This window comes from Mirounga leonina, unplaced genomic scaffold (assembly GCF_011800145.1).
Source record: "Mirounga leonina isolate KUSES-001 unplaced genomic scaffold, KU_Mleo_1.0 Mir_418, whole genome shotgun sequence".
In the NCBI taxonomy this organism is placed as follows: Eukaryota; Metazoa; Chordata; class Mammalia; order Carnivora; family Phocidae; genus Mirounga; species Mirounga leonina.
In genome coordinates, this window is record NW_023270739.1 from 14,366,763 (window position 1) to 14,390,814 (window position 24,052).

The following is a 24,052-nucleotide window of genomic DNA, read 5'->3' on the forward strand; positions in this document are numbered from 1 at the left end:
TTGTGTTTGTTTTAGGGAAAACAGTATATTTGACTCCAGCCATGCCAAACCACCTGCAGCTGCCTGAGTAAGCCATGCTCTCTCATACTTCCTGCTCTTACTCATATTCTTACTCAGCACCTTGCATCAGTAGGTAGCTACGAATATTTGCTGAATAAATAAATGAGTGAATGAATGTCTCTCCCACTTCTTTGTCTGGATACTGGCCCACTGAAGCACGCTGGGGTGAAGGACTGTTGGTTTCTTAAGGTTCCAAAGCACAAGTTAGAGGCTTGGTATATAGCCTCTCAGCTTCTGAACACGCGTGCACTTGTGCAAACATATACACACACAGCATACATAAATGGTCACTCTCCGTGCCGGTTGATTGTATGCCTAAGTGCACACCTCACCTCTTCTGGGATCCTTCGAACAGAGTATGGGTCTAGCACAGGTGTTCAGGAAACAATGTGATTTAAGGAGCAAAGGATGAATAATGAGAGGGCAAGAAAGCTAGGACTCCAAGGTAGAAAACATTTCCTCCTGGCTGCTGGGCCCAGCTCTGTTAACCGTTTTATATGCATTAGCTCATTTAATCTACACAATAATGACCCATGAATCAGGGTCATAAACTCCTCATTCCTAAAATATATAGAAACTACAGCTTCCTTCAAAGGTATGTCTCAAGATAGAGAGGGACTGTAAAATCATTTAACTGGAAATAATGCACTAAAAGCAAGTGATAAGGATTGATTTCTATGAGCCTCATACAACAGGTCAGAGTTGTCATAGTTCATATCTTCTAACAGCATATCAAAAAAGGCATTTTAACTTCACAATGTTCTTAAGTGAGCAAATTATAGCACAAATACCCAGAGTAGCTCCATGTAGTTTTTTTAAGTTAAAAAAAATCACCATTTTTAAAAACTGTCACTTTTCTTTCAAACCTTTCTTGCTGCAGTTAAGGGCCCAGATGCCTTACCCTTGCCACAAAATACAGAGAACTCCTTAGTTATACTTAAGTTTCTGGGTAGTGGAAGAAGGGCTTCATCTCCCACCATTTCTCATCATGCAGCATTTGTTCTAGACATAACTCTAACATCTCTTGACTGAGCTCATGTTATTCCGGCTGCCTAAAATAAGCTTCCCTCCCTAAGGCCTACTCCTTCAAAGCTCATCTGAAATGTCATGTCCTCTGGGAGGCCTTCCCTGATTCCCACCCAATGTTGATAGCTCCTTCCCTATTCTGGGACCCCAAATACCTAAGAATAATTATAAATCATGTAAATCCAAGAGGGCTTTGGGAAGGCAAACCCTTGTTTGATTTATTTAGTCTTCCCAGAACCTGCTATATATAGTAAATTACTCAGGAAAGGCTGGAAAAGACCCTCGATGTTCCTGACTCTCCTGTAAGCACACTAAGCAGCTCTACGCAGGTATTTGAGCGAGGGTCCTATCGCATTAAACTACTAGTCCTCCCACAATAAGTTTCTCTCACACACACATACACCACACTGAGCTAGAACAATCTTTCTGACCCTCAAATCTTCTCTGCTCAAAACTTGTAGGACCCGCAAAATAAAGTCCAAACTCCTCAATTGTACTGACTTGGCAAGGCCCACCCTTGTTAAACCTAGCTGTCCACATATTCTGTACCCTACTTATACAGCAAAACACTGCTCCAGAAAACACAGAAATTAAAAGTGATTTCACTTCAAAGTCAAGATCGCAACCTTCAATGTGTCCCCAAAGCTGCCCAGCAATCCTTTGCGTCTCTGGTAGATTTGTTTTCCTAGTTTCCAAAGTCAATATTTCATACTTAATCCTCTTTTCTCAAACCTTTAATACACCTACACCTTGCCGTTAACTCATGACCTGCTTTCTACTTTAAGAAAATAGAATTGATTGCCTGATTGATTGTTCTGTCTAGAACTCCCTCCCATTTTCCTCTCAATCACCAAGCTGCCATATTCTCTACCTTCACCCCTGTTTTAATGAAGGCCGACTTCTCCACTTGTGTACAGATTCTTGTTTCTTCCTGCCTTCTCCATCTTCAATAACTTCACTCCTGAAATTAGTCTCCCTCTCTGGTATCATCAGTTTCTTGTTCTCTGCCTGATCATTCCATCATCATATACTGTAGCTTTCCCATTAAAAAAAAAAAGCCTCCCATGATCCCATGTGCCCAATCCCCATAGTTACCACCCCATTTCATTGTTCCCCTTCACGGGGTGGGGGTGGGGGGGGACTGGTTTCATTTGTTTGTTTGTTTGTTTTTAAAGATTTTTTTATTTATTTGAGAGAGAGAGAGAGACAGTGAGAGAGGGAACACAAGCAGGGGGAGTGGGAGAGGGAGAAGCAGGCTCCCCGCTGAGCAGGGAGCCTGATGCGGGGCTCGATCACAGGACCCTGGGATCAAGACCCAAGCCGATGGCAGACACTTAATGACTGAGCCACCCAGTGCCCCTGAAAAAAACTGTTTGAAAGAATTCTTTGTACCCTGAAAAAGAAGTAGGGTACAGAAATCAGGAAAGATCTAAGAATATGGCAGTTGAGCAGACACCAGAGTGAAAGGAGGGAGCAAGATTTAAGAGGGGATGGAAATCTTTCTAAGTAGAGGAAACAGGAAGTACAAAGTCCTAAGCTGGGAGCCTGCTTGACTTGTCCAAAGCTCTGCAAGGGAAGCAGTGTGCCTAAGGCTCAGTGAACAAGGAAGAAAGTGGTAGATAATGAAGCCAGAGGAGTAGCCAGGGGTCAGAACCCAGAGGCCATAGGACTTTGGATTTCATTCTAAATGTGATAAGAAGCCAAAGTGTCACAAGAGAGGACAGGGAAATGATCTATTTTGTATCTTAAAAGGATTGTTCTGCTGTGTGGAGAATAGACTAAGGCAGGTAGGGACTTGGAATGGAGAAGCACAGACCAGCTAGGAAGTTGCTGTGGTGGTCCAAGCTAGAGATGATGAAGGCTTGGATTAGGGGGTGAGAAGAGATATTTGAAGGTAAAGCTCATAAATTTTGCAGGTGGGTGAAATGAGGGACATAAATGAAGGAGAAGACTCAATGATGACTCTATAGAGTTTTAGCCTTGGCAGCTGGGTAAATGGGGTTTGGGACAAATCCACAGTGTGGTTTGAGAGACCTGTTGTTATCCAAATGGAGATGCTGAGTAGACAGCTGGTATGCAAATCTGGAGTTCAAGGAGGAAGTGAGAACTAGAAATAAGAATCCGGGAGTCAAATATAAAAGATATTTAATGCCATATATATTAGCCAGGGTTCTCCAGAGAAACAGAACCAATAGGATGCAGAGAGAGAAAGAGAGAGAGAAACAAATTGGCTCTCGGGATTGTGGGGGTTGGCAAGTCCCAAACCTACAGGCCAACAGGCTGGAAATACTAGCAGTCTTAGTGATGCAGTCCGAGTCTCAAGGCAGTCTCAATTCCTTCCTCTTCAAGAGATTGCAATCTTCTCTTAAGGCCTTCAACTGGTTGAATGAAGCCCACTGGCGTTAAGGGAGAGTAATTTGCCTCGTTCAAAGTCTACTGTTTTCAATGTTAATCACATCAGAGAATACCTTCACAGCAACATCTACGCTGGTGTTTGGCCAAACAGGGCACCATAAAATTAACCATCACACCTGAGACTAGATGAAAAGACCCAGGGAGGGGCGCCTGGGTGGCTCAGTTGGTTAAGCGACGGCCTTCAGCTCAGGTCATGATCCTGAAGTCCCGGGATCGAGTCCCACATCAGGCTCCCTGCTCAGTGGGGAGTCTACTTCTCCCTCTGACCCTCCCCCCTCTCATGTGCTCTCTCTCTCATTCTCTCTCAAGTAAATAAATAAAATCTTAAAAAAAAAAAAAAGAAGAAGAAATATATTTAAAGAAATGAAGACAGTCGGGACTGAGCCCTGGCAGAGTGCAAAGGAGAAGGGTCCAGCAAAGGAGCCTGAGAAGAAAATGGAGGGAGGAAGGAGGAAAACCAAGAGAATGTGGGGTCTCAGAAGCCAGTGAAGAAGTGTTCCCCCCAAAGGAGGGAGACCAGCTATGTCAAGTACTGCTGAGAAATACTCCAAGATAAAAACAGAGTCAAGGAGGTCGTTACTGATTTTTATGAAAATGAGGGAGGAAAGAAAGCCTGATTAGAGGAGGTTCAACAAGAAACAGAAAAAGGACATGGAGGTAGTGAGTACAGCCAACTCTTCAAGGAATTTTGCTATAAAAACAGAAAAGTGGGAAAGTAGCTGAAGAGGGATGTAGGATCAAGGAAGGTGTTTTGTTTAGTTTTGTCTAAGAAGGAAATTATTATGGCATGTATTTTGCTGAAAAGCCAATCTAATAGAGGGAAAGCTGGCAATTTTCTAAGAGGAAAGGAGTGCAAGGAGGTCATTACAGAGGCAAAGTTCTTTGAATATGCATCTATGGTGCAGCCTGGACTTCAGTCAGCACAGGCTCTACCAGTAACTAGACTGTCCAGTTACTCAGCCTCTCAGCTCCCTCATCCCCTTTCTACAAGACCCGCCGTGGTCCTTCTACCTCTCTACCTCACCCAAACCTGCTCTCCACCTCTACACCCCCGCCATTAGCCTTTTTTCAGTCTCTTTATTTACCTAACCACGGGTCTTTGCTAACTCCCAATCGTTCAGCAGACCTAAGTTCAACCATTCTTCCTTGAGGAAGCCATCACATAGTTCACATCTCCCTATGAAATGCTCCTCTGTTACCATGTATTCTTTCTGCTTGCTACTTATCACAATTGCAGTTATATTTTTATTGATGATTATTTGGTCAATGTCAGCCTCCCCCAAGGACAGCACAGTTCAACAGAATTTTCTATGATGATGGAAATGTTCTGTATCAGCACGGTCCAACCCAACCACTGTCCAGCCAGCACTGTCCCACTAACCACATGTGACTATTGAGCACTTAAAATATGGCTAGTGCAATTGCGCATCTGATACTTTTATTTTATTTTTCATTTGTCTAAATGTAGTCTGCCCCATGTAGACAGGGTCCAGGATTATTTATGCTCACCATAGTGTTCACCAAAATGTGGCAGTCCATCAACTTCAAACAGGGAAAGCAAATAATGGTATGGGAAAACTAGGGAAGGCCTCACAAAGCAAGTGATACTTGAACCATAGCTTGAGGAATAATGGAGGTAGAAGTAATAGGAGTGGGAGAAATGCCTGAGAATGTTTCAGTGCTTGCCAAAAAACCCCTGAGGTATAGAGAGGATAATTATCTTTTTTTTTTTTTTAAGATTTTATTTATTTATTTGACAGAGAGACACACAGCGAGAGAAGGAACACAAGCAGAGGGAGTGGGAGAGGGAGAAGCAGGCTTCCCGCCGAGCAGGGAGCCCGATGCGGGGCTCGATCCCAGGACCCTGGGATCATGACCTGAGCCGAAGGCAGACGCTTAACGACTGGGCCACCCGGGCGCCCCAGAAAGGATAATTATCTTGCCCACGGCCACCTAAATAACAATTGGCAGAGCTGAGACTGACCCTCAGTCCTTGGCAATCACCACGATGCTGTTCTACCTCTTGAACAGAATTTTTTCTAGGCAGAGAGCAATGCATACAGACACAGTCATAGGAAAGCAGTGGCGTGTTTCTGCATGAGATGCCGAAGCATAAGGGGAGATGAAACTATAAATATATGTTGGGTTCACTTTGGAGTTCACCAGGCAGCTAAGTGTCTGGTTCTTTTCCCTACATTCTCAGTTAATCCTCAAAAATTATCTAAGTATTACAATATATTAAAAATTAGAAACTGAAATTTCAGGTAGTTAAGAATCTTGCCAAAGGTCACAAAACAGGTGTGTCAGAGTTAGGATATAAATCCAGGTGTGCCTATCTCCAAATCCATTGTTTGTCTTACAATTCAATAATATATATTGAGATAGGAGCCAAAAAGAGGCAAAAGCAACATGCTGTAGGGACAAAAACAAAACAAAAACAAACAAGCAAAAACCCATTAACTTCCTGACAAAGACCAGCGCAGACTTCATCCATGAAACATCCACCCTGAAAACGTCAAAATCCTGCTTGGGGGATCATGATCTCTGTGATGCCTTCTCTGAACAAACACAGACCTAGGCACTCTTTTATTTCTTACATCAATCTACATTAAAACTGTTTACATGTCTGCCGTGCTTAGAACGGTCACTTATTGAGCACCTCTGTGCCAGGAGCTTTGCTTGTTCTTGTTAATCACTACAATAACCCTTTGCGAGGTGTATTACCATTTCCATTTGCAGACAAGGAAAGCAAGGTTAAGTGAGTGGCCCAAGCGAGGTCTGACAGCTAGTGCAGGATTTCCATCTCATACTCTTCTCTCTCCACTACGGTACTTTTCACCTGAGGGCCTAGTTTTTGTTGCCCCAGTACCTAGCACAGTGCCTTTCCCACAGTAGCTCGCACTTGAGGTTTGAATTCAACTGGCACTATGGCAGGCTTTCAAATGTTAATGGAGAAGAGAGTCCAAAGTGTTCTGGTAAACCAGCTTGTGAGGGAAGCCTGAATTTGTAGCATTTGCCAATTTCTGTAGTATAAATACTCCCACCGTGGCTGATTTCAAGCTATCAACCTACTTGGAGAATTCCTCAACATTTAATAACAGAGCAGCTCCAGCACAACCCCTAAGGGCTCAAGGTCATCAGACACAAGCTCCTTCCCCTCCTACATCTCTTCACTGCAGTTCTCTATTCTTAGACTTTACTGCAATCTCAGAAGGCTAAGGATCGTTCTACCTCTGTTTAAGCACACCTTTACCAGAGCCCCACAATCTATTCCAATTCCAGGCAGTGTTAGGGGACCCCACATCCCTTAAACATCCTCTCCTTATCTTCTATCAGGGACTATTCAAGCCCTCCTGCCTTCAAACATGCCCGAGTCTCCTCTTTTGTAAATATCTGACTGACCCCACAGCTTCATCCAGCTTTCTAGTGACAAGCAACACGGCCCAATAGTCAGGGAAGCTCCTCTGAAGTCACATAACCTGGCTTTTCTGCCAAGAAGCATGCCCTTAGGCAAGTTCTGTTCCCTGTTTACTCATCTGTAAAATGGTGATAAATATAGCACCTCCACCTCATGTGGTGGCAGCGGGAATCAGATGAGTAAGTAGATGTAAAGGGCTCTGAATGTGGTAGGTATTCAATATCCGAGTTATTATCATCACTATGTCCTTACGCATGGTGTAAATCTAGGAAGACCACAGAATGGTTAAGAGTTTGGATTTCCTCCTTTGACAAAATATTCACAGTAACGATCAACAATGTGTTACATGAGACGCTATTCAAAACTTAATTCAAGGGCAGCCCATTCATCTTTCAAACTAATTCAGGGGCAACCTATTCATCTTTCTTTTAATTAGCAATCTATGGCTAAGCACACCATTTTCCACAGTTATCTATCCTCATTACTCAGAACTTGTTCTTTACCTACAGGAAGAAAAATGTAATTTCCTTAAACAATTTGCTAAAAGAAATGGAAAGGACATGAGGAACTTCTAAAAGAATCAGTACATGCATTTCGAATTGCATGTCCGTACACACACAATGTACACACACTAGAACACGTGGAAAGAGTCCCCTCCTGTGTTTCATTTGTTTTAGATCTCTTGGTGTCTCATCCCAATTCTAGAGGAAAGAAAATGTTTTTAATGCAGAAAAATACCAGCCAGAAGAACCTCAGGAGACACAGGCTCTCTTGAAGTCAACTCTCAGATGACTCGTCTGCAAACACTGGAGATGAGCCACCCTTACCACCAGCCAAGAGGTGGTGTGAGTATTAATTAGTAGTGGTAAATAGCTTTTAGATCCTACAGATGAAAGAAGAGCCATACAGTTTATTACCATTGTTAACCTCTAAATTCTTAAACCCTATTAGGTAGTTGATACTAAGAACTTCCATCTCAGGGACGCCTGGGTGGCTCAGTCAGTTAAGCATCTGCCATTGGCTCAGGTCATGATCCCAGGGTCCTGGGACTGAGTCTGGCATCAGGCTCCTTGCTCAGTGGGGAGCCTGCTTCTCCCTCTGCCTGCCACTCCCCCTGCTTGTGCTCTTTCTCTCTGACAAATAAATAAATAAAATCTTTATTTAAAAAAAAAAAAAGAGAACATCCATCTCTAATCACCCCAGGAGCCCAAATTCCAGAATCCCAAGACAGTTGATGACTACAAGTCATTGGTGGAGGGCTACTGTCACCTCATGAAGTGGCCTTGGATCTTCCTGGATGGCAACTAATCATCCAGACCCTGATTTGAACTGAGAGGGATCTACATCTCATTAATAACCATAGATGTATTAAGACCAACTTTTCCACTATAAAGACAAATGAGAACATTGTAATTTTCCACCAAAATATTTCTGAATTTCTTTATCTATGGATTTATAATAACTGTAATAATCTTTCAGAAACTCTTTTGAGGAGTTGCAACAGACAAGGGTGGACTACCTCCTACCCCCTTGATAAGTCAGGTTCAGTGTTATTAACCATTATGTGAGATAACTAGGCCTCTAGTTCAGTTACTGGCCTTTCTAAGACCGCAAAGTATTTTCCAGCTCACTACCATCATTTAATGAACATAGCAGGGTGCCTGTGTACTTATGATTTAAATAGGAGACAAATGTATGGTTTATATGGAAATTATTATACTAATCTTCAGATGAACCAACCTCAGCTATTCTGCAGGCAAAACCAAGATGTTATTAGCATCACTAACTGGACTCTTGATTTTTAACTGTGCACTTGACTCCCAAAATAAAGGTTTCATTTCCCTGTCTCCTTTCAGCATATATATGCCTAAGTGACTAAATTCTGATCAGTAAGACATAAGCAAACTTCCAAGTGCAACTTTCAGGAAATGTTCTTAAATGGAAAGGACAAGTTCTTCAGTTCTTCTTTCAAACGACGGCTGAATTTTGGACCCCCATCTTGGAACATAAGATGGAAGACAAATGCTGAGGAGTGTGGAACATGAACACAGGAGGACTCAGCAATGGATCCAGCACTGTGGAGTATCATACAAGTCCTGGACAGACTACTCTATCTAGACTTCTTTTAGGTGAGACAGAAATAAGCTTTTTTTTTCCTAAAGAAAAAAAAATTTTATTTATTTATTTGAGAGAGAGAAAGAGCTCAGGAGAGATAGCAAGCAGGGGGGAGGGCAGAGGGAGACAGAGAAGCAGGCTCCACGCTAAGCAGGGAGCCCAACATGGGGCTTGATCCCAGGATCCCAGGATGACGACCTGAGCCAAAGGCAGACACTTAACCTACTGAGCCACCCAGGTGTCCCAGTAGGAAACCCTTTTATGGCAGTATCTATGAGCAACTGCCCTAAGCACGGCAAGTGTTAACTAGTTTAACCACACAGTTCTGTGAGGCAGATTTTTCTATTATCTCCATTTCACAGATGAGGAAATGAAGGCACAAGAGGTCAGACAACTTGCTCAAGGTCATACAACCAGGCTCTTAACGCTGAACTCTGACCTAACCTGTGCTAATGATCTTGCAGGTCCCAGTGCTCCTCACTAACCTCCATACATACATACACCACCCCCCCAGACTACTTTTTATACCTGTTTTAGGGCTGCTTGTGGAGATAACCACTGCATTGACTGAACCGCTTATATATGTTTTGCTCTTACATAAAGAGCACAGAGACCAGTGGTTATATAGCATTCACATAAGACTCTGTGCATATACACCTCTATTCAAGTGAATTTCTGTTTAGGAATGAATGCAAGGTGGGTGGGGAAGCTGATTATTTAAGAAAACAACTCACACATTTTATGAAAAGATTTCTCTTAAGTAAGAAGTAGAAAATATATTTTGGTATCACACAGACGTAGGTTCAAATCCATGCCAGGTGGGATAATGTTGTCCCTCTGTTTGAGTTGGAAGAATTAAATAGGATAATGTTTGTCTCTTAAGTACAGAGAACAAATTGATAAGTTGCCAGAGGAAGGGAAGTGGGGGGTGTGTGAAACAGATAAAGGGGATTAAAACTATAGTGAATAATGTATAGAATTGTTGAATAATTACATTGTACACTTGAAACTAATATAACACTGTATGTTAATTATACTTCAATAAAAATAAAAAATAAACAGGATAATGTTTATAATGCATCTAACATAGTATTTAATTAATGTCCTCTTCCCAATGTACTTAGGTATGAAAAAGCTAGATTTATTATTATTTTTTAAGATTTTACTTATTTATTCATTTGTCCGAGAGAGCACAAGCAGGGGGAGCGGCAGGCAGAGGGAGAAACAGGCTCCCTGCTGAGCAAGGAGCTCAATGAGGGACTCGATCCCAAGACCTTGGAATCATGACCTGAGCCAAAGGCAGATGCTTAACCGACTGAGCCACCTAGGCATCCCGAAAAAGCTAGATTTAGATTAAACTTTTTATGAGGCAAGATAAAGCTCTCTTTAATTGCCAGATATACATTCTAGTAAATTGTTGATTCTTTTCATTCTTTGAACAAATGTTGGAGGGCCTGCTCTTACACATAAATGATAAGAGTTCTGCTCTTCATGGGCTCATTATCCATTGTGGGTCATTAGTCATAGGTACCACAGGTGGAAGGCTCTTTGCTCCTCTGAGCCTTTGTTTCCTCATCTGTAAAGTGGGGATCTAATGAGGATGTATGTAAAACACCTACCACTATTCTTGGCACACAGTCAGTGCTTAGTAGCAGTTGCTAACTCATGTAATATTATGCAGCCCTTAAAAAAGATTCACAGAGGGACGCCTGGGTGGCTCAGTCGGTTAAGTGTCTGCCTTCAGCTCAGGTTATGATCCCAGGGTCCTGGGCCTGCATCGGGCTCTTTGCTTGGCAAGGAGCCTGCTTCTCCCTCTGCCTGCCTCCCCCCTGCTTGTGCGCACGCGCGCTCTCTCTCTAATAAATAAATAAATCTTTAAAAAAAAGGGGGGGGGGCGCCTGGGTGGCTCAGTTGTTGGGCGTCTGCCTTCGGCTCAGGTCATGATCCCGGGTTCCTGGGATCGAGTCCCACATTGGGCTCCCTGCTCTGAGGGAAGCCTGCTTCTCCCTCTCCCACTCCCCCTTCTTGTGTTCCCTCTCTCGCTGTGTCTCTGTTAAATAAATAACTAAAATCTTAAAAAAAAAAAAAAAAAAGGCGGGGTTCCTGCTATTATTATTCCATGAGGAACATGAACACACAATTCAGATAATGAAATACAATGCAGATAACGTGCTACAACATATAGAAAAAAATTGCCTCAATAATCAAAGAAATATGAATTAAAATAAAGATTTTTGGGGGGATGCCTGGGTGGCTCAGTCATTAAGCATCTGCCTTCGGCTCAGGTCATGATCCCAGGGTCCTGGATCGAGCCCCACCTCGGGCTCCCGGCTCGGCGGGAAGCCTGCTTCTCCCTCTCCCACTCCCCCTGCTTGTGTTCCCTCTCTCACTGTGTCTCTCTCTGTCAAATAAATAAATACAATCTTTTAAAGAAATAATAATAAAAAATAAAGATTTTTTTTACCTCTCAAATTGGCAAATGGTAAATTTTAAATACCTCTTATTTCTTAATACTAAGTATGGGGAAAACTCATTGTATTTGTGGAGTTATCAATTAATACACATCATTACAAAGGCTCTAGAAATTTAGAAATGTTAATACTCTGAACCAGATATCAATTCTAGTAATCTAGCCTATGAAAAGAATTCTAAATACAACAAAAAATTTAGGTACAAAGAAAAATATTTCTAACCTATTATTCCATAATAGCAAAAACACTGGCAAAGACTATTTGTCCAATCACAGTGGAATAGCTAAATTAAAATATTATATGGAATATTTTATAGCAACTGGGAAAATTATTAAGAACTTTTAATAACATGCAAAAATATCTTAAAATAACAAAAGAACACAGGATACATAAAAGGCATACAAAAATATTAATAGTGGTTCTTCTCTGGATGTAACTCTATGTGGTTTTTGTGTTTTATTATCCTGCATTCTACAAAATCTCTAAAATGAACATTTTTATGGGCAAAACATTTTGAGCCTCATTCAATGAAATAAACAGAACAACCTCCCACAGACCCCCACTTCTATAGCATAAAGCCTCTTTATTTTTCCACTTTTCTCTTTCTTCATTCTCCCTGCCAGGCACTCCTCACTAGATTCACTCTAAATGAACAAGCCGCGATGTTTTCCAACTTGTTTTGTTTACAGCTATGAATTCCTTACTCGCCACTTTGTTCTACCAGGAAAACACCTGTGCAACATGCTATCACAAGTACTCTGTGATGCTGCAGCCTTTCCAGGTACCAGATCGCACTGAAATTAGAAGGGAGGCAGATGCAAACAAATAGAATGACCTTAAAGAACGAAGCTGTGCCTTCTTCATCTTTTTGCTCCTGCCAGTGCTTAGCACATAAATAGGTGCCCGAAACACATCTGTCAAATGAGTAAGATCGATACCCAAGTAGTAGGGTCTGAGCTGGCCTAAGGTTCCTTGGAATGTAAGGGGGTTTTGTTTGTTTAAAGAAAGCAATCCCTCAAGAGGCAGCTGGGGAACCAGACAAGCCTGGGCCTGAGACAGCAACACTGAGCAGTTACTAAAATGCTGAGTGTCTGCTTCCTCGCTTAGAAAGCTGAATTAAATCCAGCAACCTCACAAGGTCGTTGAGAGGATTAAGTAAGAGAGATGTGAAATACAGGCATTAAAAAAAAAAAGCTCATCAATATAACTCAAATGTGAATAAGTCAAGGTCGATTCCTTGCCCTCTTGCTGAAAGCATTAAAGCCGTGGCCTCTGTAAGCAGCCGGGGACAAGGATGATACCCATCAGCACCCCCAAGCCAGTGAGTGACATATGGCAGCCGGATACACACTTCTGGCAATGGTCACACGAGTCCTCTCAAAACTTCTGTTTTCCACAGCGGCAGCTGGAGAGTGGCAGCAGCTACCAGACCAAGTTAAGATGACTACACTGATGTTGTCTGTTCCTCAGATCGAAGCCACTGGGCAGACACCCCAGGCCAAGATCGAGGCTTCCTAGGCCAATGGGCCCTGTGAGGGACGGCTCCTGCACAGGGCTAGCTGAGATGCAGCCATCACAGTGGAAGGCTGCACCACCCCCGGCCACAAGAAGTCACGGGCACATCCAGGAACACCCATCATAGTATCAATACCATGAACATCATACATTAGGCAGATCGGGTGAGTCATGAAAGCCTCTAAGGAGGTAATCGGACGACACTGAGGGGAGGGATCTGGAATCACCAATGGGTTCACCGGTAAGCCACCCATCCTCTATGTGACTACTTTTCTACATTTTGTTTCCTCATCATAAGAAGGTGATATCACTACCTACCACACTGATGGTATTCTGAAGATTAAGTAGGACGTGCATAAGCCTCTGGCACAGGGAGGGTAGCATTTATGCCCATTACCGCTGCCCACACACAGGTACTAATGCCAAGCCTTCCAGGGGCCGAGCTCTTCTCTCTAGTACCAGTCCTGGTCGATCTGAGTTGATCTTGATGGTGGTTCTCAAATAATAACCTTCATGTATATAGACTGGTCCAAAATACAGCCCGAAATAAGGAAGAAGAAACTGTCAGGGTGGGAGGGGAGGTTCCTGGCAGCACAGCTTTCCTCCTTGATTTTCCTTAAGAGACGATACCACTGCCACCAGGAACTCCGTTACCAGTGCGGTCAGGGGGCATGCTGCGCTGGCCGCCACAGACACTCAACTCAAAAAGAAAAGGACGGGGATTTTCGGGGGATGGAGGGGGGTTTGCGAGTCTAACTTCACAAGAGCACAGTTCCCTACTCTCTTTCCAGTGCTTAGGACAGAGCCTAGCACTCAGCAAGTACTCAATAAACACTCTGGATGAGAAAATGCACCCACTTGATTCTATCCCGAATACCCCTGCCTACCAAATGACCCCCTGGCTCTAGGAGCACCTACTGTGATCCAAGCACTGGGGAGCTCAGGTATCCAAGACCAGTGAGAAAATAATGCCTGCGGAGCGTTCTTCGTGGAGCCAAGCCGAAACAGGTAAGCAGCTGTTCTCTGACAAAAGCAGCACTTGGAGACCATGGCAGCAGCTCCAGCTCAATAACTACAAGCTGCTTGCAGACACAGATCTGATCACGTATCTCTCCTGTGCAGCTAGTTGTGAGGCCCAGCCTATGTGGGACCGTGATCCTCCTGCACTGGAGACCGGTAAATCGCACAGAATCCAAAGTTCTCAGATTTTTTTTTAGTTTTAATCTCTTTTAATTTTTTAATTTAATTTTAATCTCTATACCCAACATTGGGCTTAAACTCACGACCTGAGATGCAGAGTCACAGACTCTTCCAACTGAGTCAGCCAGATGCCCCCAAAGTTCTTAGATTAACACTCATACTTCCTACTTGTCTCAGAACTCAAGATGTCAAACTTTTGGTATCAGTACCCCTTTATACTCTTAAATAGTTATTGAGGACCCCAAAGAAGTTTTGTTTATATGGGTTATAGCTATCAATATTTACCACATTAAAAATGAAAACTGAGACACTTTAAAATACTGATTTATTCTCTTGAAATTAATAATAGTAAACCCATTACATGTTAACATAAATAACATACTTTAATTAAAAATAACTATATTTTCCAAGACAAAAAAATACAATGAGAAGGTTAGCATTATTTTACATTTTTGCAATTTTTTTGTCTGTTTGGTTTAACACAAGACAGATTCTCCTATCTCCTCTGCATTCAATATATTGTGATATATGTTGTTTTAGTAGAAGTATATGAAAAAAAATCCCACACTCACAAACACAAGCAGTTGGAAAAAGGAGAAATATTTAGTAGATTTTTCAGATAACTGCAGATATTCCTTGATACTACACCAAAACTCAACAAGTAATAGTTGATTAAAGTGAGTTCCAATGTAGAATCTGAAACCACATAGATGAGCTTTTCATACTCTCTCACATTACAACCCATTGGTCTATCTTATACTTTGAATGGCTCTCTGACCCATGAATGACTTTGTAAGATCATACATTGACCATTCAGAAAATAGTCATTCACTGAGTTATACAGATCTTCCACATGTTGACATATTTTAATCCACAATATCAAAAAATTAGATTCATAAATATTACATCGAACCTCATCAGAAAAATCTTTAAGTACTGAAAAGCTATTGAGTTCACATGCCAGGTACAACTTCCAAAGTTCTTATTTTCATCTGAAAGCTCAAATTTTATCATGGGCAACAAATACTGTCAGTAGTTTTCCTTGAAGTGACAGACTTGCTTTGTTCATTTGAGGGGAAATGTCTGCCAGATAACCAAATCTGAATAATCCAAATCATTTGAATAATTTGACTGTCAGTCATTCTTTCAAGTATATATAGTGTTCCATGAGAAAAGCAGCTAGTTCACTTTGCAACACAAACTATTAATTGTACAAGTGCTTTTCCTTGAGACAACCATCGTGCTTCATGCAACAAAAACACTATGCATACTTCTCTCAACACACAGAATATGAAAAGACGTATACTCAAAGGGTTGAGACTTAATAAAGGTAATGATTTTTACTTCTTCCTCAAGAATAATCTTAGGTAAAATTGCCATTTTCTTTATCAGCGTGGTAGTGAAGACTATAATATAAACCAGCACCATCTGGCACCCCTAGTTTGGTTCATGCTAAGCCTCAGCAGTTTTACCTACGACTACTTTAGCACCACCAATGAAAATGTCAAAATAGCAAATGACATCTTAATCATTATCAGATAACAGTTTTGAGTTTGAGGACCCCTCAAAAGTCACAGGCACCCCCAGGGGTATGCAGACATTTTGAGAACTGCTACTTTACTCTATAAATCCTGTTCTGTTCCTACAAGCTGCCCAGCCTCTAAGTAAGCATGAGAAGGAAGACAGCTTCTGGGTGATGAAGCAGTAAGTGAGGACACAGAGGATCATCAGCTCCCTCAGCCAGCAAGAGGCTCCCGTCTTTCAACTACAGAAGCTGGTTCAGGTCAAACCTACCCCAGCTCACATACATCATTCAGGTTTTCTTAGGTAAGACTTTACCAGGGGTGAGTGGGAGCTCCCAGCTGTGATCTCTAGACCACGGCCACTTCCACACTAAAGGGAAAGAGCTTCCTGTCTGATTAGGGTTGCCAGAACTAAAATGTCAGAGTAGTTGACACTTGCCTTTACTGATCTCCCATCCACCTTTGGCACTTTGGTCACAGTCTCTGCCTTATTACTCATGCCCTAAAGCACTTGGTACCTCCATCATGCCCATTCTCTTCCATTATTACCTCCTGTCCTTTTCCCATCCTTAACAGACATGTTCATTTGCTTTATCTTGTTAGTTTAATTAGCTTGTTGTGAGTTTTCTGATTCACACCAAGTTGCAAGTTGATTTAACTCTCCCAGGAAAACGTACATTTTTAAAAGGCAGTTTTTTGGGGGTGCCTGGGTGGCTCAGTCATTAAGTGTCTGCTTTCAGCTCAGGTCATGATCCCAGGGTCCTGAGATCAAGCCCTGCGTCGGGCTCCTTGCTCAGCGGGAAGCCTGCTTCTCCTGCTCCCACTCCCCCTGCTTGTGTTCCCTCTCTCGCTGTGTCTCTCTCTGTCAAATAAATAAATAAAATCTGGGGCGCCTGGGTGGCTCAGTCGTTGAGCGTCTGCCTTCGGCTCGGGTCATGATCCCGGAGTCCTGGGATCGAGCCCCACATCGGGCTCTCTGCTCGGCGGGAAGCCTGCTTCTCCCTCTCCCACTCCCCCTGCTGTGTTCCCTCTCTAGCTGTGTCTCTGTCAAATAAATAAATAAAATCTTTAAATAAATAAATAAATAAATAAATAAATAAATAAATAAATAAATAAATAAAATCTTAAAAAAAAAAAAAAGGGGCGGGGCCCCTGGTGGCTCAGTTGGTTAAGCCGCTGCCTTCGGCTCGGGTCATGGTCCCAGGGTCCTGGGATCGAGCCCCGCATCGGGCTCCCTGCTCAGCGGGGAGCCTGCTTCTCTCTCTCCCTCTGCCTGCCTCTCTGCCTACTTGTTCTCTCTCTCTCTCTGTCAAATAAATAAATAAAATCTTGGGGCGCCTGGCTCAGGTCATGATCCCAGGGTCCTGGGATCGAGCCCCGCATCGGGCTCCCTGCTTGGCGGGAAGCCTGCTTCTCCCTCTCCCACTCCCCCTGCTTGTGTTCCCTCTCTCGCTGTGTCCCTCTCTGTCAAATAAATAAATAAAATCTTTAAAAAATAAAATAAATAAATAAATAAATAAAATCTTTAAAAATAAAATAAAATAAAATAAAAAAGGGCTATTTTTTGGCCCAGGTAAAATTTTAATTATTGGGCTTTCCTTCCATATACTATGGAGTGTTTGGAGCAAGAATGTTCCTTGACAGAGGGTCATGCTTTCATGCTAGGGGAGACAGACAACATGGTATTATAGGAAGAACACAGACTTTGGAATTAAACAAGCCCATGTCCAGACTACAGATCCACTACTTACATGACCTTAGGGAAGTTATTTGATTTTCCTGGAACTCAATTTCCTCATCTGTAAAATGGGGATAAATTCCTTGCAGAATTCTTGTGAGGATTAAGGGCTTTGCATACAAGCCCAGCACAGTCCCTAGGAAGCACCAGCCCTCAATAGGTGGCAGCTATTACCTGACTCTCTCTGTGTTAGGGAACCTGCCTTCTAAAGACAAATAAGAGTTTCCTGCCCCACAACTACCTCTTCCTCCTGACCCCAGAAATGAGCTTTCTATCCCAATTACCGTATCTTGCTAGCTGAGACTCTTCTCTTTTGTTTTCAAACACTATTTGATATGACTTACCAGAAAGGTGGCAAATTTGCAAAAACATTAAAGTTACCATGAAACCAGCAAATACTGTACCTGTAACTAGACTCCAGGTTAATAGGAAGAATTATTTCAACAACAGGAAGCTCCTATCAAGGCTATTGACGAGATAATGACTAAAGGCAAATATGATCATTAGTCTCAGAGAATGGCCTAGCTAAATGGTCAAAAAAAGGAATCCACTGGAAAGAGCTCACTAAACAATAAAATCCTCAAAGGAGAAAAATAAAAAACAAACGAAGTAGATTAAATAAAATTACAGTCAGCAGATATAATTTACATATTAAGCAGAATCTTACCTGCTTGATCAAGTTCAAGCAAAAAATAAGGAACATGCATCGACTTAAATAACTTCTTTACCTGGAAAAACAAGGGGGAGAATTTTTTTTAAAGCCTTCTCTCCAGCTTTTTACTTTCCTCTTTAATCAGCTTCCCCTTTGCAAACTTACCAGCCCATTTTTATACAACCCACAAGACTCTCCCTGCCAACAGTAATGATACTTAATGGGTATTTGAAGTCTGTTGATTCTACTCTATGTTCAATGATTCACCTATATAGCTTCATAAAATACATTTTACATGTTTAGTGACTCCGTCTACCCCACTATAAAATGGGTTTAATACTAACCATGTTTTAAAAGGCACTGGAATATGTACTATTTCCAAAACATATGTGGAAACTCTAAGAAAAAAACCACATCCTACAATAGTTAACATATTATTTATTTTTTAGCCGAGTAAACCTCAACCAACAAATCAATTACAAAAGTCATACGCTCAAGATTACACAAATTATTTTTTTTAAGATTTAATTTATTTATTTGTAGAGAAGAGAGCACAAGCAGGGGAAGCAGCAGGCAGAGGGAGAAGCACGCTCCCCCCTAAGCAAGGAGCCCGATGTGGGACTCAATCCCAAGACCATCGGATCACGACCTGAGCCAAAGGCAGACGCTTAACCGCCTGAGCCACCCAGGTGTCCCAAGATTACACAAATTATAATGGTAAAAAAAATTTTACTGGAAGGATAAGAGTTATTTTTGCCAAACTTGTGCCACTAAATAACACTTAAATTACTGATAAAAGAGGCTTTAAAATGATATTTATATATAAGACATAATAGCCTGTCATTAATCCTTAGGACAGCTTAGAACCATCTCCAGCTTCTACAATAAAATGAAAAAGGTCAGACAGAACTATGGCCTGGAGTTCACAGAAATTAACAATCTAGAGAATGTATTCTCATCCCATCCTAATTTAGCTACTAAAACAGTAGGCTGAAAGATTTCTATCAATTGTATAGGACCAAAGATAACATTTTGATAAAAATGGGAGAATAAGTTTATTCACACAACCTCAGTGGCCCTCCTCTTATGCTCCTTGGGGCAGTATCTGTGCCCTAGTAGGAATTCAGCTCCCCCTGGCAACACACAGTTAAAAAGATAAGAATCTTTTTGAAGAGTGATGGGGTGAGTAAAGAGGGACTTTAAGGAAAGGGCAAGGAAAGCTACAGCTGGGAGACCATCTGGACAAAAGTCAATTCATATTCCAATGCTCATTTTCTAAGACTAAAAATAAAAAAGTTAAAACACATATAAAATCGTGGAGTCTTAAGGCTTCCTCAGCCACTTAATTTTAGAAATAAACCATTTGCAGTTTGTTACAGAAAACAAGTTTTCCAGATTTAGAGAGTAATCCTAAAAACACCTCCTAAAAGTATCAAAATTTGACAATATGTGAAATGCAGAAAATATCAGCTCTAGATTCCAGAGTACACGTGACCCCTCGGCAAGAAACTCTTTAGTAGATTATTTTAGCTCTGATGAAACTTTCACATTGCCCCACAGTACAAGATTAAAGAACTGTATTGAATATCATTAGCACCGGTTTCCAGAATATTCTAATTGATAAAAGTAGAGGATGGTCAACTTCACCTGTAAAAACACTAGGAAGAAATGGCAGTGGATCTGGGTGTCAGGCAATAGATAAGCTATATGAGACATCATTTGCTAATTCCAACTTCATACTTGTAATTTCCCATTGAAATATCCATAAGAAACAAATATCACATTTTCTGAAGAGGTAGGAAGTTATCTTTGCATTTTAAAACCCAGTCTTCACAGCAGGATGCAGGCAAATCACACACCTTAATGTGTTATGCAACAATCAGGAAACTTACATAGAAGTTCATTTCTTTGTGGGCATTTCCCAACTTGAGTCAATGCAAATTACAGTACTCATCCCAGAGAGAAATATAAATTCATCAGGCCAAGTACAGATATAAAAATGAAGTTTCTCCATTCTGATTTACTCACATCACAACTGTTAAAGGATAAGATCAAAACTGAAGGAAATAACCTGGGAAATTGCTACTTCAAGGTAATTTTTAAAAATAAAAAAAATAGGGGCGCCTGGGTGGCTCAGTTGGTTAAACGACTGCCTTCGGCTCAGGTCATGATCCTGGAGTCCCTGGATCGAGTCCCACATCGGGCTCCCTGCTCGGCAGGGAGCCTGCTTCTGCCTCTGACCCTCCCCCCTCTCATGTGCTCTCTCTCTCTCATTCTCTCTGTCTCAAATAAATAAATAAATAAATAAATAATCTTTAAAAAAAATTAAAAATTAAAATTAAAAATTAAAATTAAAATTAAAAAACCATGAACAGTCAAGTCTATAAGTTGTACCCTCACAAAAGAAAATCACTATTTTTACGAAAAGACACACCTAAATCATCCTTCACAGCCAAAGACATTGAAAGTTAATTTCCATTTTATTTGGCACAAATCTGAAAACAGCTTATATATTATGTATTCAGAAAAGCTAAGGAACTGGTATTTGTCAAGGTAAAACCAAGGGATGCTTGTCCAAAAGACCTGGCATACCCAGGAACAATTCGGATAATGACATTAAATAAAGTTTCCAGAATTACTATACATTTTAATACTATAAATATATAAACCCCTACCACAAATTTTACAGGAAATGTTCATTGTTCCTAGAGTACATTTAATTGAGAAAAAAAAAAGGCTTTGTCTTTTTAGAGTCAGGGAGGAGAGTTAGGAAATGAAGAAGTTAGTAGAATTCAGGGAAAAGATAGTAGAAATAAGAGTAACTACAGGTCAAAGAGATGCGAGATTGCAGGGAGCATGCAATGAAACCCAGAAATCCTGACCACGTTAGCCCTCCTTCACTGCAGGACTAGAGCAGAGTCAAAACTTCAATTTCCCAATTCTTTAGTAATGTTGGGGCACCTGGGTAGCTCAGTTGGTTAAGAGTCCTACTCTTGATTTCAGCTCAGGTCATAATCTCAGGGTCATGAGATGGAGCCCTATGTCAGGCTCCATTCTCAGCACCAAGTCTACTTGAAATCCTCTCTCTCCCTCTCCCTCTGCCCTCCCCCCTCTCACACTTGCACGCATGCAATCTCTCTCTCTCTCAAATAAATAAATAAAATCTTTTCTAAAACATATAAGGAGAGTGACCAAACATTGCCTGGCACATAGTAGGCGCTCAGTGGTGGCTCCTAATACAAGCCTACACTATAGGCTTCCAAGTGCTTTCACATGGATTTGAAATTATTTGGTTTTCATCATGAAGCTGTGTAGTTAGCAAATATAGTAGATAAGGTGGCATTGCCAACTTTACTGTTGAGGAAACTGATTTACAGAATGAGAACTAAGCCCTTTTAACTGCAGGTGTTCCTTCCATTACACCACCATGTGCATAGTTTCGAAGGGAGAGGCTAGTTAAGAAAAAAACGGCCACTTTGTAATAGGAGTAACTATACTGGGAATAGAGTCAGATATTTGTTGATTTCCACTTAATTGAGGCTCAATAATGATGAAGGAAGATCACCATCCAAGGTGTGAAGTCCTGATAGGAAAATAGGAAGGGCAAGTAGTTCTTTCATTTAAAAAACATTATGTAGCATTTACTATGTGCCAGGCATGTTCTGTGGCTTCTACAAATATTAGCTAATTTGATCCTCATGACAAACTTATGAGATAGGTGTATTATTACCCACATTTTACAGATGAGGAACCTGAGACACAACAGGTAAAAAACCTAACCAAAATCACATGGCTAATAAGTCACAAAGGCAAGGTCCAAACTCTGACTTCACAGTTCAGGCTCCTCACCATTATTTGGAAACAGAAAAGACTAGACAACTCCATAATTTCAGAAGTAAAAGGAATCTCAACAGTCAACTAGTCCAAGCCCTTCATTTTACAGATTACACTAACAAGGGAGAAGAGCCTCAAAAGACCACTAGGGCTATATAATGAAGCTCCCAGACGCCAGGAATTATGCAGATTTCTAATATACAGCCCTCTTCCAAATTCTCTAATGTTTACTGCCTATGCTAATCACTTAGAATTTAGCATCGGTTACCTTAGATCATTTCTCTTTTCTTTTGAGATTCTATTTATTTATTTGAGAGAGAGACAAAGAGAGCATGAGTGGGGGGTGGGGGGGTGGGGAGGGGGCAGAGGGAGAGGAAGAAATAGACTCCCCACTGAGGGTGGAGCTCAACTTGGGGCTCCATCCCAGGACCCAGAGATCATGACCTGAACCAAAATCAAGAATTGGATGCTTAACCGACTGAGCCACCCAGGTGCTCCAGATCATTTTTCTTTTTAAACCCAAGGTCTACCTTCCCAGTTTGACTAAACCCCCTAGGGATGGGACTCTGTCTCCTACCTCTTTGCAACCCTGTTCCCAACATGATATCCTGCGCAAAAGGCTCCACGATGGCTTTAATAGGGATGAGGCCCCAGATGACAATGAAGCAGACTATGTTGGGTGAGAAACAAATATGAAAGGTTCTGCCTACTTTCAGTGTTTCCACTGCTTGCCCACCTTTCCTTTTTCCTTATTTAGAACAAGGGAAGACACACACACACACACACACACACAGAGTCCAAGAAGCCTGTCTCTGTGTAAGGCTTACAGAATAAAAGGTTTCTGAGGTCAACCTCTCTGAGAGCTGGAAAATAAGTCAAGAGATAGACAAACTAAGAGAAAATTAAACTTAATAAATTACCCTACAGGTGAACCCTGACAGAAGGCCAGTTATGTTGACTTAAGAATCCACTGTGTCTAGTCCTAGAGCTATCCTGAGTATAATTTAAAGCTAAGTTTCAGTGACTTTTAAACATCCTCAACCTTCCCATAAAACAGCCGATCAGGTTTGTCTTTCAATTCTCGACATCATTCTGTAGTTAAATCACGGTGGACTAAACCAACCCTCCCCATGGCTGTGATCACTGCCCTTTTCTCTCAGATAATCTAAGACTAAGAACCAAGTAGGAAGCACAGTTTATTCTTTGGGAAGTCATTTTCCCCATAATGAGCATGAAGAGGTACTTATCAAAATTTAGGAGTACCTTAAGTAACAGCTCCTTAGAAAATATTCTCTACAGAAGTGCCTAAAAGAGCAACCAGTCACCTGGTCTGGGAGCTCACCCACCCCAAATCTGCCTGACCTTGAGAAAACATCTAGTATTTTGCAAAAACTCAGGAGATTACCCAAGCAACATTTTGTTCTCAAAGCATCGCTCTCCAAGACCTCTGAAGCAACTTACACGCACACCGAAAACCCCTTCCTCAGGTGAAATCCAACTGTTTCCAGCAGACTCCGAAGTCTCAACTTTCTCAAGGCAACAGTATGTTGCTGCTCCTGGAGGCTGAAGCCTTCCCTCTGCACAGCGCTTGCACACGGGCTTGCTGAAGATGACTACAGGGTGGCTGTCTATATAGGCCCTAAGCCGGGCTCTGGGGTCCGAGATGCTTGGGCTGCTGGGCCCTGAGGGGCCACTCACACCGGTGGCTGGGTCTTCTGGCAAAGGTTGACCAGGGAGATGATCCTTAGCTAGAAGTAATGGAAGCAAGGACGGTAATTATCAGAAAGGAAAACATGATGATGCATTTCCTAATATTAGATTCACTCAGCAAGCCTTACAATTTTAGTCCCAACCACAAAAATGAGGAGTCTGAGGAAGGGCTCGAACATGGATTACACATTAAATTCTGTCATCTGACTGCAGACTCCTGGCAACTCACTGGATATTTCCAATTCGTTTTTGCTACATTCGAGATTAGTTCTCAGGGGCCCCTGACAAACGATAGCAGGAGACTGAACCTCCCTGAGGTAGGAGACTAAGTCACAGGTTCTGACACTGAGGGCCACATATTACCTCAGCCCCACC

The 24,052-nt window shown here is 41.7% G+C and overlaps 1 protein-coding gene across 1 annotated transcript in view; it reads right to left on the reverse strand.

Moving 5' to 3' along the window:
* Positions 1 to 24,052, reverse strand: part of TXNRD1 (thioredoxin reductase 1) — a 116,474-nt gene that overhangs the window by 67,773 nt on the left and 24,649 nt on the right. Inside the window, exons 2-3 of the mRNA XM_034987686.1 lie at positions 23,429 to 23,715; positions 18,149 to 18,209 (exon numbers count right to left, since the gene is read on the reverse strand). Coding sequence (XP_034843577.1) covers positions 18,149 to 18,184 — 36 coding nt within the window. The 5' untranslated portion in view covers positions 18,185 to 18,209; positions 23,429 to 23,715. The remainder of the gene's footprint in view (positions 1 to 18,148; positions 18,210 to 23,428; positions 23,716 to 24,052) is intronic.